This window comes from Poecile atricapillus, chromosome 2 (assembly GCF_030490865.1).
Source record: "Poecile atricapillus isolate bPoeAtr1 chromosome 2, bPoeAtr1.hap1, whole genome shotgun sequence".
Taxonomy (NCBI): Eukaryota; Metazoa; Chordata; class Aves; order Passeriformes; family Paridae; genus Poecile; species Poecile atricapillus.
The window spans coordinates 80,374,457-80,388,263 of record NC_081250.1 but is presented as its reverse complement, the minus strand read 5'-3'; the positions used below and the strand labels follow the sequence as shown (position 1 = coordinate 80,388,263).

At 37.9% G+C, this 13,807-nt stretch overlaps 1 protein-coding gene across 4 annotated transcripts in view; it reads right to left on the bottom strand.

Annotated features, from left to right (window-relative positions):
• CTNND2 (catenin delta 2) overlaps positions 1-13,807 on the bottom strand; it is a 691,061-nt gene that overhangs the window by 84,365 nt on the left and 592,889 nt on the right. For all 4 annotated transcript variants that reach the window (XM_058831646.1, XM_058831649.1, XM_058831647.1 and 1 more), the window contains one exon: positions 3,236-3,409. In XM_058831646.1, coding sequence (XP_058687629.1) covers positions 3,236-3,409 — 174 coding nt within the window. The remainder of the gene's footprint in view (positions 1-3,235; positions 3,410-13,807) is intronic.

The window sequence follows — 13,807 nt, the reverse complement described above, 5'->3', positions numbered from 1 at the left end:
ATATATCAAGACCTTAGTCCAAAGTGTTTCATTTTGACATGGAAAAACTGTACATAAATGTTGCATACCAGGAGTTGGTGGGGAATGCCATGAGTGGAATACCCTGGGATGAGCCCCATGTTTAAGAAATCTTCTCCCACAGTTCCTTGTTGTTTTATGTACCCCAGTTACATCTTTCAAGTTACATCATCCCGGTTATGTCAATCCTTGTCTCCACCCCAGAATTATGTCATCCCTGTTTTCCACCCCAATTCTAGAATGTTCCCCACTCCTGTTTTCCCCACTGGTCCCCATTCTGTCACTCTGCCTTTGGACCCTGGTTGGCTGTTGTCCTTTAACCATGCCTCTGCACTGCCTCTGTGCCCTCTACCCATTGGCACTCATGATGTTCTGCCCTTCCCTGTCTGTATAAGACCCTGGACCATCCTCTGTTCTTGGTTCCCTGGCTCTGGTCCCCTTTTTGGTGAGGATAATAAACTCCCCAGGAATACCAAACAAAGAACCCCTCTCGTCTCTCTCGTTTGACATTCATAAAGATCACGGTGTGCGAGTGTCTGGTGTATGGAGCTATCCCTTTCCCTGGAGACACAGCTCTCGGGAAGATGGTGGTTTTGGCAGCTCCTGCCACGCTGCCGAACATAAATATGTCACACTTTTTTATGTTAGTATTTGGCTTTAGAAGGAATTCCTGCAACTGAAGCAGTGCTAAAAATGTCCTACAGATTATATTTCACCATGTGCATGTGTTGATTTTATGTGTATGTATCCCTGAGAAACTATATTCCTTGAAATAATGAAAACTTTCAGCCTTTCTGAGCTGTTAATCCTTAAAGCTACATAGTGCTGCATTCTTTTTGTGCTTGAAATTTTCCAAAGTTGTCTAGGAGATTTAGACACATATTGTCTGTTAATTCTAGTGGTAGACATTTATCTAAATCCCCTACACAACTTTATTTTTTAAAAAATTACTCAGGCTTCCTTTTATCTGCTCGTTTTCCCTCTGTAATAGCACTGGCTAAGCACTCCCTGTGTTAAAAATATTACCTCCTGGCCACACAAGAGGATTAGACAGCTTTGTACCAGAGAAACCAAAAGGGTGAAACAGCTAGGAAAGAAATATGCAAGTATATCAACTACATTGTATTTTTTTCCAGAAAAGACTGTATTTTAAGTAGTGTGTGAGCACATCCTGCAGGCTGGGTGCCTCATATAGTCTGTGACTCTTCTGGCATTAAAATAATGCTAATTGGAAAAAGCCCACAACTGCTACTGCTATTAATATTAATAGCAACATTGTTGATCTTCATACAGTTTGCTCTTCTCTCTTTCAGTCCATCATAAAGTTATTCTTGAAAGAATTCAAGTAAAAAAATTTCTATTCTTTATACAATTACCATTTGTTGGAGGAACTAAAATATTAAAATCTCCCTTAGGAATAACCTCTTCTTTTAAGAGTTTTCTATCTTTTATTTCAGTCATTTTATATCTGGACTGCAGCAGTGGAAAGGAGAGGTCAAAAGGTGGAAACATCAATGCTTTATGTAATCCCCAAAGAGGATTACTCCCCTCACAAGAATGGCTAGTATGACATGTGAAATTAAGGATATTCAGTCTGTGTCTCACGTCCCTTTTTCTAGAATTGGTGAGTCTTTAGAAAAATAGAGCAATATGAGAACAACTCAGCTTTTCTCACGGTATCAGCACAGATAGTATTAAAGTTCAAAACCAGTTTTTCTAAGCCAGCCAAACCAAAGAGCTCTACAGAGGCTCCCTTCCTCTCCCTGTACACTTCTGCCAACTAAAGGATGACAGGTATACAGATTTATTAGAAATAGGAGAAGGAACACCACTTGGATTTTAGCACTTCTATTAGTCCTGGCAAACATGTAGGCATTGTTTTCTCATTTGGACCAGGGCTACACCCATTCCCAGATGGATGGAACACATTTATTGCATTTCTCTGCCAGGATTACACCATCTGAAGCAGTCTACAACATGAGAATAATAAAACCATAATGATTTTCAGGCACAGTACAGGATACTGTATAGGACAAAAAATCACTGAAGAGGTACTTTGTTAAATCATTTTACATGACACTGAATGCAATAGTTAAAGGCATATTATAAGTCCAGTGGAACACAATTATAAAAAACCCAAAAAACCATCATTTTCCTTGGCAGAGCTAGTGAGTGTGCCAACCCAACTTCCAATAAAACTTTATGGGAGAAAGAAAACAATTTCTTAGTGTCAGTGCTAATATTTTAGATTGAATGCTTAATTAAATTGGTATTTACATATCTCATGCGAATGCCCACCTGCTTAAAACCCAACAGGATACCTTCTGAGACATAACTTTGATCAGTGCATTTCCCCACACATGACTGTTTTCATTGTAAATGAGAAAAATTCCTGATAAGAGTTAATTTAAAATCAGTGCATTATAGTTACACCATAGGATTAGACATCAGCTTCACCCGATTCAACCAGTTTACCATCAGGAAAGTTGCCCTAAAAAGTAAACAAAGTTTAACGTTATCTTGAATTTTACTGATTTGTTCTAAATTTTTGAGTATTTTCTAAAATTTTTCACTTGACATAGTGCAAATAATACTGAAAAATACTAAAAAAGAAAAATGCTGCTTTTGAATATAATTGAAAAATAGGATTAGCTGGAGTACAGTGCCTTGATTCCACATTTCCTCACTCACTGGATATAATTAATCATATTTTGAATGTATTTTAATAATGCCTTATTTTAAAAAAAAAGTAGATGCTAAGATTACTTGTGCTGGTGTTGCATCATTTATATCTTGCTCTGCTGTGCCCTGGATTCTTCTAAGGGACAGAATGTCAACCAGCTTCTGCAGTGACAAAACAACATGATTTAATCTGATTGCCACTGGTGGCATTTTTGTCTCATTTTTCATGGTTCTATCACCCAGGTTCATGATGAACTGCTTCTCCTCATTCTCCACATTTGGATATTGGTTTTCAGTGGCAATTTTTCATACTTGATTTGACTGATGTGATCTTTCCTGCTGTATGCTGACATTTGCTATGATATGACTACCTAGGACTTGAAATACTATGTCAAATCTGACTTCAGATAGTTCTATGAGAACAGGTTATTCCACTACCAGAAGCAATTAGATACATTTGTATCAGCAACCTGCTGTCAGCTGTAGGGTGGTTTCAGAACTAAAGAGGAAATACATATTGGTTTAATATTCCTACCTTCCAACTCCCAGCAGCCAAGTTCTGCAGTGCCCCTGCTGCCCCCTCCAGCGTGTCTGGATTTGAGCACTCAGAAAGAAGTGTGAGGTAGGGTTTGACTATTGAAGGGTGCCACAGCATCTGGATTCCTTTGGGTGGTTCTGCACAGTCTGGGAGAGGTCCTACGCCATCCCACTGTTGGAAAGCACAAATCAGATTGTCAGCAAAGAATAGTGAAACACATTTGAGAATTGCCTCAGTTGACACTATAACATCAGTGAAGGCATCCCTAAAGAGATGTTCTCAATTTTTGTACATCATGTGATTCTTCATGGAGGAACCAAATTTCCTATTCAGTATTTCTTATAGATGAGCTGTAAGATTGGCAGAAATCCCAATGTTTTAGCTAGCTGACCTAACAAAAACACTTTTCACTGCATGTATTTTTTTTGTGTGGGAACAAGCCCAATCTTAAGAGGCAAATCTAAAACTTGCATGGGGCGAAGAGATTTTCTTTCCCATCCTTCTCATTCCCCATGTTCTCTCTCTTCCCATGAGAAGAAAAACAACAAAGAATGCTACTATGGAAAATCAAATCATTCAAGCCCATGAACCCTCCGTCACATGAAAGGCACAAGTGTGACAAGTCTTCCTCAACCGCACAACTTCTGTCTTCTCACAATGAGCGTGCAGGAGGTATTCAGCCAGCCAGCTGTGAGATGTGAGACTCCAATGCAATTGGTAGAACCAGCTCTTACAAAACACATTGTTCCTCTCATCACATACAGAGTTTTTCCATGAAAAACAACACAAGTCTGATATCCAGAACGTGCAATATTTAAACCTGAACAACAGGTAGGTTATTGCACAAAACCCACTCTTACCAGAAGTAAATACTTTATTCCAGGAGGACAGGGATTCTCCTCTCTAGTGGAGCACACAACACTTGCACCTCACATATGAAACATCTCAAAGGAAAATACACAGACTTTCTTTTTGCCTTTTAAACAAAAGTAAGATGTGGAGTGCACTTTCAACAAAATTTTAAACAGAAATCTACTTACATATTTATTGTATATTTTGTTTCATTTTGTACAGATAAAGAGATTTTAATAATTCATGCCACTAGTGCCACTGTTACGAACAAGCCTTAACTTTTTTATAAAATATCTTTTCTAACACTCTGACATGTCCACATTGCATAATACAATAAAAAGTAAACCTTTTAGTACCTTGGGTTAGAGATTACTTTGTCTATATAAACAAAAACTCTGTACCATAACATTAAACATTTTCTAAATATACAAATATAGAGTAAGTCAAATTAAATCCTGGTTTAAATCTGCAACAGTTAACTAGTTATGAGTGTACAATAATACTTGCACTGGGAAAGACCTAGAACCTCTTGTTCTCAGGAAGTATCAATCATACTTTATTTACATTAACTTTAAAAATAAAATACATATATTTTAAGGGACAATTAAGTCTTCCCTAATAACAACCCAATTTCAACAAGATTTTGTGTGATTAAAAACCTGCTGTTTTTTTCTAAATTAAAGCAGAACAAACACCAGAGTGGAAAGCTAGAGGAGCCATTTCATACACACAAGCAGTTACCAGAAAGCAGCTCAGATGTGAAACCCACTACGCTGGACAAATGTTATTTGAAAGAACTGGCATAGCAATGCCCAGAGATGGTTGAGAAAGTAGAGGACAAATGCCTTCTGAAGAAACAATGCCTTCAAATGACACTATTATGGAGCTGTGTCTTTGAAATTTTTAATGCATTTCTGCCCGTAAACCAACAGATTGTTTTCAATGGATGTGACTCAGTTCTTCTTTTTCCTCCTTATAAATCATCAGCCTTGCCAGAAACGAGTGCTTTTAAGCTCATAAAAAATACATTAAAGCTTGCTTCTCACTTTAACTCTCAGAATTTAATCATTCACACTGTCAAGATTTTTTTTTTGAAAACAAATGAAAGACATATCTTACAGGTCAAATCTGACCTCACACCAGGTTTAGGTTTTGTACCTTAGTAAGTCCACTAATGAATAACTTGTGATATCCAAGGACACCAATTCAAGTCTTCACTTGTCTCATTCCAACTTGCATGAATTATACATTATGCAACTGAAGAGTGTTTGCACAGGGTATATTATTTCAAGGACAAAACACATGAAATGCATCAAATGTATCAGATCTACGCATATGAGGGGGTATATGCTTATGTGAGGATACAATTATTTTTTTTATGCTCAGCTATTTACACTCTTATGATCCCAAGGACTATTGAAAATCAGCTGATATAAATAGGGCCCTATATACATGTTCATGCTGTGCTGGTACATATAAAGCACTAGAAATGATCTAGCAGATAAATTAATATTTAATGCTGTTTTGCCATTCTGCCTAGTAATGAGAAAACATTAAAAAAAAGAGACAAATCACTGCATTTCCCTGCCCTTCTTGCAACTCACTTTCAACATGATTGCATTAATTCATCATCAACTGTGAGGGAAGACCTTTTTCTCCAAGATGCTGTGATGCCTCAGAGTCCATGTAATAATGATGAAAACCTTTGGTACCACACATGCATGTGCAGTGAAAGCACAGGAAATTCAGTGACCCTGGAAAACTTTCCTGCACTGCTCTTCAGATGCTGAGTGTGTGCCCAGAGCAGCCAAGTGGCTGCACAGGGAGGGTGTACTTTACAGTAGCTGGTATGGGGCCATGTTTTGGATTTGTGCTGGAAACAGTGTTGATAACCCAGGGATGTTTTAGTCACTGCTGGGTAACACTGACACAGCCTTTTCTGCTCCTCATCCCACCCCATCAGCAAGGAGAATGGGGATGCACAGAGTTGGAAGGGAATGCCATCAGGACATCTTACTCCAACTGACCAAGGGGACATTCCATACCACATGGTGTCATGCTCAGAATATAAAGCTATGGGGAAGAAAAAGGAAGGGAGGGCATTTGAAGGGATAGGGTTTGTTTACCCAAATCATTGTTATACATGATGGAGCCCTGCTTTCCTGGGAATGGCTGAGGATGGGAAGTGTTCATGCCTGCCCATGGGAAGTGGTGAATGAATGCCTTCCTTTGCTTTGCTTGCAAGTGGGGCTTTTGCCTTCTCCATTAAACTACTTTTACCTCAGCCCACGTGTTTTCTCACTTTCACTCTTCTTCGCCACCACCCCACTGAGTGAGCAGCTGTGTAGGTTTGGTTGCTGACTGGGGTTAAACCATGACACCTGCTATGCCTGTGGCAGCCTCTTCACTGTAGGGCTTAGGGGCTTCTGGTGTCTTTTGTCTAGCTGAGACCGGTGCCTGAAGCCAAACTGTTGCAGGGCATGCAGAATTGAGACAGATAAGCAAAGAAGCTATTGGAAAGGAGATTTTCCTGATCTTCATTAATTTATTTTGTATTTCATAAACATCAATCGCCTGAGAAAAAAAAAAAAATCCCCAAGTGGTATTAGAATCCATATCTAAAATAGTGGTTAAGGCATGGCAGAAGTTGCTTCACAGTTTGCATTGCTAAATATTTATGAGCTGAGGCACCATCCTCACCCAGTAAACACCTCTACCCAGTAAATTACTGGAAGAGTTACTGTACTGTTGCAGCACATCAGGAATGATCAGGAAGGTCTATTTGAAATAGACTGAGGCTACAGTAGGAGCCTCTGGAAAAGAGGACAACATGCAGTTACTCTTACTAGCTTATACTAAGGAGAAAAAAAAAAGTCATAAACAAATATTCCTTCCAGACTTCCCTCCTTCAGCTGAAATTACCCACATATATTGTGGTTGAAGCTGACAAACTGCTTGTTACGTGGATGAGATACAAATCTCTCATTTCCCAAGACTGGTATAAAAAAAGGATGAAAGTCAAGAAAAATAAAAAAGCCAAATACCAAGACCTTTTAAGAACAACAGACCTTTGATAATAAGAGTACTCTAATAAAATTTCCGAATTTTCATAATTGTGAGGAATTTTGAGAGGAGAAAAAGATCACTCATTGAGATGCTCTCCTGTGACGCACAACAGATTATCTACCACCACCTTTCTCATTTTAATGAAAGTGAATCTGTATTTATAGTGCAATTGTACTTAATACCTGGGAAGGCTTCAACTCAGCAAGAGCAGTGCCCTGTGGATTTTGGGGTTTTTACTAACAACCTCAAATTAGTGGGGCTTGCTTTTAAATACGTATCACATGACAATAGGTTTTCCTGTGATAACAAAACAACAGTGTTGTATTTTAATTTGTTGCATATAAATACTTCCTTTCCCCCAGTCTGTACAAAATACCACTACTAAAAAAATCTAGAAGATTAAAACAAACACTAGCAATGTCTGTAACCATCTAGACCTCTCTCCAATGATCCTAGACATTTGGGATAGTCTGATAACACTGTAGCTATGCTCCTTGAACCAGCAGTGACGAAATTCGTATGAGCAATTACACAGTGCTTACTAAAACAATTTCTGAAATGCCAAAGACTTTTATATTAACAGGCCCTCTAAGAAGACACTGGTATCAACCTGCATGTCTTAGTGGCTGTGATAGTCTCTGCCAGGTCTCCCTAGAAACGTCAGTCTAATAACCTCTTCTGGACACCTTTGTCCAAGAGGTGAATTGGCCAATGCTGTCAAGCACAGAAATCAGAAATTCAGCAACAAAACTACACCCAAGTCATAGAGCTTGATTTCAGAATCCATGCAGCTGACACTAAGCAGGCAGAAATACCACTGTTTACATAAAATCAAACTTCAGTTTAGATATCCAGGCCTAAATAAAGATGGTAAATATAAATGCAGGTATTGACACAGTGACTACAGGAGCATGGTGGGAAGGGCAGAGCTAATTGCATAAATAATGGTACCCTTCCCAGTTTAATGCAACAACATTTACAATTATAGTAAAGGTGTTTGAAATGCTTTCAAAACATCTCAATGTATTGGATCATTATAATTAATCTCAGATATTAATAAATCTAAATTGTACTTTACATTATACTTTACACTCTTAAAATAATTGTCAATACCTTTATTCAACTTTTTATTATTATGCTTAGCTAAGAAGAAAATATTAATTCAGTTTGTGCATTTTCTCTTTGCTTAAAAACAGACCCTTCCCAAATGAAAGGGGATGGAGTTAAAGCTGGAAAAATAATCCTTGGCAGGTCATTGCATGCCCTTCTCTCCACAGAAAGCTGAAGCTAACTGGCTTTGCAGTGTATTACACCAACTGACAAATACAAATTATATTTAATAAGCCTGCAGTTTTGACTTTGAAAATAAATTGGCTGTACATGACACTGAGAGGCTCACAGAGTATCTGGGAAGATACTGTGTAGGCAAGTGAGAAAGTAGAAATGGTTTTCAAAAAGCTCTGTAAGGAATTGCTCAAGATAGTTGATTCTTCCTACTCAACATTTGACATCATCACCTTGTGCAAGACGAGGAAGCAACAAGTGGAAATAATACTTTTTCTGAGCAAAGACGTATTGGCAACACAGCCTTTCATCCCTAATTACAGTTCAAATTATTGGTTAAACCCAGGACCTGCCACCATTTCTCTGCTTCTGTGCTTATTAGCTTGATATGGCTTGGTAGAGTATGAAGTATACTTGGTAAAATAGTGGTCTCACTACATGAAAAGACATATCTGGCAGATTTACTTTTTATGCTTTTTAAAATATTATTGCCTTAAACCTGCTATTTCACCTAGATAGAAGAATTTATAGGCCATTTAGCAAGCATGCTAAAGAGGTATGCCAGTCAATTCTTAATGATATATATAACTTGAAATGTTGCTGTTATACCTTAAGGCTCCTGACAGAAGGTGAAAAAGAAGGTCAGGCTCATTTCAGAAGTGTCACTTCCAATCAAAAAATAGACTTTGGGCTAGATTCTGGTTTGACAAGAATGATCACAGATGGGGAACTTGAGATGAGCATGAAGTCAAGAAGTCAACCTGGTTTTCTTAGAGAAGAAAGGAAAATAAATGAAATTGTGCCACATGTATACATAATGGGCTGTGTAACAAGTAATTAAATAAGGATTAATGAGAACTCCCTGGCAGTTTTAGTTTTTTTTGCTGAAGTTGGACCATGCACCTGGATTTGCCCTAACTGCTTTTTGTCATAATCCTCATTTGTCATATGGCTCAAAGAATAAATCTATTGGCAGCAGTGTGCATGCCAGCAGCATGAACAACATTTTCAGCAGTGGAAGAATCAGTTTCCATTTGAAGAGTGACACAATACAAGGCAGAGAGCTTGATATCTATAAGGTCCTAGTCAGAGATGAAGGTGTCTGTGGCTGGAGAGCTTATTGGGGTGAGGGTTCAGTACCGGCTGATCACAGGCAAGCAGCAGAGAAAAATGAACAAACGAGCAGAGAATTACAGTCCTAGAGGTTTGAGACAGAAGTCAGGTAAGTTTCACTTATTTTTTTTGTGGTCTTAAAAGAAGTTTTGCTTTTTGTGATTCCATAGATAAAACCAGTGCTATACCTAGATTTTATCACAAACCTTCAGAAGGTTTAGGCATCTTCTAACATTCAATTTGTGTGACCAAGCAGATGCCTCAGAAACCTCTCTCAGCTCTAGTGAAATAATTGTAGGCTCTTTTAACACCATACACCTTTATTCTGAAATGTGGAGAACACTTGTTTCCTGTGATCCTAAGAGAACTCCTTAAGTAATTTGAAAGGTGTCATTAGACCTATGATCTGAACAAAGACACCTCTCTTACTTAATTCCAAGATGTACAGAAGTTGCCATTATAGACAGCTGACAGACAAGTGATGTCATTAATAAAATATAAGTTCCAGTTGGTTTTTGAAAGGCCTTTCAAAGAAACCACATTTTATCCTACCACTCAATTCTATCTTTTCCTTCAACTAACTTACATGTGACTACAACTGAAACATGACTTAGAAAAATTGGGATACTTGCTCCCTAAATTATAAAACAAAGAAATCAACTTGTACTTTCATTATAGAAAAAAAACATGAGAAAGTGACTTAAATATCAAGTTTCTCCTGCTTTATAGCTTAAAAAACAAACTCCCCTGCTCTGTGAGGGGATTTTAAGTATGGAAAATTGCATCTTCATCCACATCCTTTATCTAAAATGATACATCTGTTTTCCTTTTGCAACTATAGTAGTTTTGCTTCTTTTTCTTTTACTAACACTTTTATCCAAAAATTAAAGACTACCTCATAACTGCACAAATGGAGTTCAAGAAAATACATAATAATGAAGAAACAAGTTACAGTGATAGTGTAATAGGAAAATTCCAAAACTGCATTCACTAAAATCTGAACATTTTTTTCTCCACACTGTTTTGTACATTTTATCTTCTGAGAAAGACTGAAACAGCAATTTTCTTATTCAGAAAACCCCGTGCACTGCTAAAAAAAAAAGAAAAATACCTATACCCTGAACATAGATCTTCTGGGAGTGTAAAATGTAGCAACCATAGACTAGATACTACTCCCCTGTTTTGAGGTGTCACAACTGACAGAGATGTGCCTGTGCCCTGTGCTTTGCCTGAAAAGATAAAACTCTCAAGTATTAAAAGAACCATGAAGACAAAGAAGCAGAAAGAACAGATATTTTTAAACAGTTGAAGAATTCTATCCACACTGGACAAGTGCTTCTGAACATACCTCTGTACTTATTTTTATAAAATAAATGGATAAGTTACTTTTACCCTAATAAAATAACAGTTTGAGTTATTTTATGCTATTAATATTAATGTGGTTACATGAAAAATGTTGCTTTTCTTTTCCATTTTTGAGGATAAGTTGGGAGAGTTGTTTCTGGCACAGTGATCTTGCTGGTATTGTTTTTAGTGGAACTCTAGTTAACTTGATAATATATTAATTTGGTAATATACTTGAAATAATTTGTAATGTTAAACAACAGTCAAGGATTATGGGGTGAAAATAACCTGCAGAAGGCTCACAAGTCCACCTTAAAATATCTGAATTGAATAATATCCACTTGTGAGAGCTTGAATACGGCAAGATGAAGTAGGGTGTCTGGATTTAAAGAAAATTAGAATAAAGAAGAAAACACCATTAGAAAATGTTTATAATACTTGTAATACAAAGCAGTTCTATGCACAATAGAATCAGTTCTGGAAAGAGTACATTTATGTCCTTGCTACAGAAAAGCCTAGTGATCATAAACCTGAAAATATGTGTGTAATTTTATTATTCTTTGGATTAAAAAAATTAAATAAAACTCTTCCATGAGGCTACCATGAAGAGCTCTGAGGAGAGCTTTACCATGCAACGTGCTGCTAATGAGCACTCATAGAAACAATGAATATCTAACAACAGGCAAAAGCATGTACACTGTAAAGGTAATCAGCCAAAAGAGCTCAGTTCTTTGGCCTGGAGGAGCAAAAAAGTGTTTTTAAGGAACCATTACAGTACAGAGAAGCCCTATGGGAATACTGAAAGAGTCAACAGTACAGAGTTAAATTATGAATCTGAGATCCAAAAGTCGCAGAAGAAATAGAAGAGGAAGACTTAAAAAAGACTTAAGATAGTGTGTGTGCATGTGCTAGTAAACAGAGCAGCAAAGAGCAAGCCAAGTTGCAGTGTGACGCATCCATATCCATACATGCTATTTTTTCTCCTGCACTTTGAATAACTGCAAGCACAGTGTGTGAGAACTGTTAATTCAGTAACAGGGATGATGACTACTTCACAGGGTGAAATTAGTTTGGTTCGTCACTTCTAATCTCACTGTAGACAAATACAGGAATGCGAACAAAAGGCCATAATAAATTCAGGTTATCTGATGATGGGGTGTTTAACCACAAGCAACATCATAGGCTGGGATGGTGTGGCTGGACAGTGCCCAGGCAGAAAGGGACCTGGGGGTACTGGTCCACAGCCGGCTGAACATGAGCCAGCAGTGTGCCCTGGTGCTCCAGAAGGCCACTGGCATCCTGGCCTGGATCAGGAATAGTGTGGCCAGCAGGAGCAGGGAGGTCATTCTTCCCCTTGGTACTGGGCACTGGTAAGGCCACACCTGGAGTGCTGTATCCAGTTCTGTGCCCTCAGTTTGGGAAGGATGTTGAGACACTTGAGCGTGTCCAGAGGAGGCAACAAGTCTGGTGAGGGGCTTGGAACACAAACCCTGTGAGGAACAGCTGAGGGAGCTGGGGTTGTTTTGCCTTGAGAAAAGGAGACTCAGGGGTGATCTTATCACTCTCTACAACTTCTTGAAAGGTGAGTGTAGTCAGGTGGGGGTTGGTCTCCTTCACCAGATAGCAACTGACAGCATGAGAGGACACAGTCCCAAGCTGTGCCAAGGGAAATACAGGTTGGATATCAGGAAAAAGGTTTTTACGGAAAGGGTGATAAAGTATTGGAATGGTCTGCCTGGAGAGGTGGTGGAGTCACCATCCCTGGATGTGTTTTATAAAAAGACTGGATGTGGTACTTGGTGCCATGGTCTAGGTTTTGGTGTTAGGGCTGGGTTGGACTTGATGATTTTGGAGGTCTCTTCCAACCTAGTAATTCTGTTGAATTGTGCTGTTCTTTTGAAGAGTAGGTGAAATCAAAATCTTGCTAGTCATGAGTGCTGCATTTTTCAGTATCCAAGTTTTAGCTTAGTAGTATTGCTGTAACTTTTCCACATTAACGCAATTTGGCTTTAGGAACTCAGGAATATTTTCAGTACTGGTTTACATCATTTATTCAAATACCCTGTGCACATAATTACTCACTCAAATAAATATTTTGTTTGAGCAATCTGAAACAGAAGTAAACTACAATGCAATAAAGTGAGTAAGTGTAGGAAGAGGTGGAAAACTTACTGCTGCCAGCATAGGCTGCCTGAAAAAGCCCATAAATTCGTAGCCATTCTTACTGCCATCTGCTTTGTGTACTGATGCAAGATAATTGTCATTATTCCCCAAATTATAAGTTCTTAATGGGATAAAAAAGGAAATAAATACACTTTAAAAATCAACCCACTCAAAATTACAACCTGTCAAGTAAGTTGAGAAAGCAATCAAGACTTTGCTTTACAATTTTTCTTTGCTAACAACATTAAATATATCAAAATACAAATGCTTTTTTAATATTCACTTTTATTATTTGATTCAGTCCTATACAGTTTTCTCTCAACGTGTAGAGACATGGTACAAGACTAACTTTGAAGTGAGTGTATATATACAAGCCTGATATTTGTTTGCATCAAAGCCTTTCTACACACACATGGCTCTGTGGAAGTCCAGTGTAAAGTATATGCAGATTGCACTTTTCATTAGAAAAGGCTTCCTTTCAAAGAGCATTTTATAGTATTTATGGCATTCACAGTGTACCCATGACTAGCTTCCAGGTGCACCACATAATGTACAATTTCTCAAGCAAACATATTTCATTACTTGAGAGCCATACTCTGCTTTAATCTCTCTGCTAATTAACAAGGGCAACAGTTTTATATATTATGCATCATGCATTAAATTTCTAGTACAGAAAATTAATTATTTGTATTTTAAATGATGGGCACTTCAACTACTCACAACACAGCTGCAAATAACTTTGATTAC